This window comes from Coffea eugenioides, chromosome 6, assembly GCF_003713205.1.
Source record: "Coffea eugenioides isolate CCC68of chromosome 6, Ceug_1.0, whole genome shotgun sequence".
Lineage (NCBI taxonomy): Eukaryota > Viridiplantae > Streptophyta > Magnoliopsida > Gentianales > Rubiaceae > Coffea > Coffea eugenioides.
Window position 1 is genome coordinate 45,773,912 of NC_040040.1, and position 2,066 is coordinate 45,775,977.

At 35.9% G+C, this 2,066-nt stretch overlaps 1 protein-coding gene across 1 annotated transcript; it reads right to left on the reverse strand.

Annotated features, from left to right (window-relative positions):
• Window positions 1-506: 506 nt before the first annotated feature.
• On the reverse strand, window positions 507-1,679 carry LOC113774230 (aspartic proteinase nepenthesin-2-like). The gene is made up of 2 exons (XM_027318786.1): window positions 1,541-1,679; window positions 507-1,165 (listed from the first exon to the last, which is right to left on the reverse strand). The coding sequence occupies exons 1-2, from the start codon at window positions 1,677-1,679 to the stop codon at window positions 507-509; spliced, it is 798 nt and encodes a 265-aa protein (XP_027174587.1).
• Between the last annotated feature and the right edge of the window lie 387 nt (window positions 1,680-2,066).

Genomic DNA, 2,066 nt, shown 5'->3' on the forward strand with positions numbered 1-2,066 from the left:
GTTACCTTCTCAAGAAAATTGGTTGTGGTTTATTTTTTTTCCCTGTTGATTGTAATATCCCAAGTCCTCAGGTAAAGTCTGTATGCTTGAGGAAATTGATACCATGAGTTGTTTAAACATGTTGTCTTGTGTTTCTTTACTAATGGAAAAGTAACTTTTGAGACTGTTAGCTTGAAGAGTATTAGAACTGGATTAGCTTCTATTAATTGTACTTAAATTCAAATTCTGTGGTTGGAATTTTCCGGAACACTCATAGCAGGAAGAGAAAGAAATTATGTAATCCATCTCAAATTCGATTCAAAAGCTGAATAGAACAGAAAAATGCTTAAACAATTTGTTGTTGACTATAATGAAAAGGCAAAAGCATAAACAAGGCAGCTTCACCCATTGAAAGTCTTCTTCGACATTTCCAAGAGTTTCAACATAAAAGAGCATCACATCGTCATCACAGATTATCATCCCAAAGAGCAGCACAATCCATCATCTCGGAGTTAACTTACATCTCATCATATATTATAATCCCAAATAGCATCACAATTCATCCTCTCGAAGTTAACTTGCATTTCATTTATGTCAAATGATATATAGAAATATTTTTGGAGTTCTACGCCAAGAAGACTATGATCAACACCATTTTCTGTAGCATTCAACACACTTAAACATACCACATTTGGGTATACTTGCTTAAACAAATTCTCTTTATCTAATTCCATTGTTGCTCCGTCAAAATCAAATACTATTGTTGGAAAGCCCGTAAAATCCCTAAACAAGTGTCCAATATAGCAAAGCTGATACTTGTCCAAAGAGAAATATCGTCTTTCCAATGAGTCCCCTATGTAATCAACAATTGCCTGTTCAAGTTTCTCGTATGCAATATCTTGAAGGAAACTCAAACTTGAACCTGAATCAATAATTGCACCCCCACCACTTTTAAAATTATCCATTCTCAAATCCTTATTGTCAATGCCGAGCATCCTACCCCCAAAGCTAATGCCTTCAAGATTTACGTAGTAATGGAACTTCCTAATAATAAGAGGAGTTGAAAATTCAACTCCTCCGGACTTTTTCCCTATGATCAGTACGTTTTTTTCATCAAATGGATCGCTTAAATTTTCAATACAATAAGAGAACTCACTACTATCCAGTTGCGAAGCTAATGAGATTCCTGAAGGACCAAGTCCCAAGACACCATTGAACTAGTCTATGTAGCTATTTTTTCTAGTACATCCAAATAACACATTGTTTAACTCATGTGTTGGTTGGTTGTCAAATGATGAACCGAAAACAAATCTTTCAAATGCAAGATTTCCACGGACAACGATTTCACCCAAATATTTCAATTGATATGAGCAGAGATTGGGTGTTGTTTTACATGTCAATGGAGTAGAAGAACAAAGGTCCTCGCATTCATATTAGTAGAATATGTTGAAGACTCCCCAGGCCAATAGTTTCTATAGAATGTCCTACTGCCGCCTATACCAGGTTTGCATTGAACCCAAAGCAGATTACTACCAGTATCCTACGCAACCAATTGAGCAACCTCCCGTGAACCAATTGAGCAGCCTCCCGCCTATTGATGTGTTAACAAAAATTCCAGTCTCGAAATCAATATCATGATCAGAATCATCATTTGGATTATCTGAATCATCTTGCACAATCAGCTTCAACTCTTCGTGCATTTTCACCTTCAAATATCTTAAGCGAGATAAGGAAATATGCAAGTCTCTATGTTCGGCAGCATTTGTGTCAAAATAGGGGGAGTGAATAGAGTTATAATGAATCATTTTTGTAACTATCCTACTCCTACTACTATGGCTAGTTCTTGCTATCAAAAGACAGAAAAGAACGACGGTTGTGGTGATTAGAAGAAAGCTAGCCATACTTTCTGACTATTATGCAAAGGTTTGATGCAAGCAAATGTGTAAATGTGCAAAGTGTTTTAAAGGATTCTCTCTTCCCAAATTTGTCAGTTCACGTAAAGCAAATGACACATAATCTTAATTTTCAATGTTATTGTCAATCAATCAGCAATAGCCTGCAGCTAAAGTTGGTTGTTGTTTGTTGAT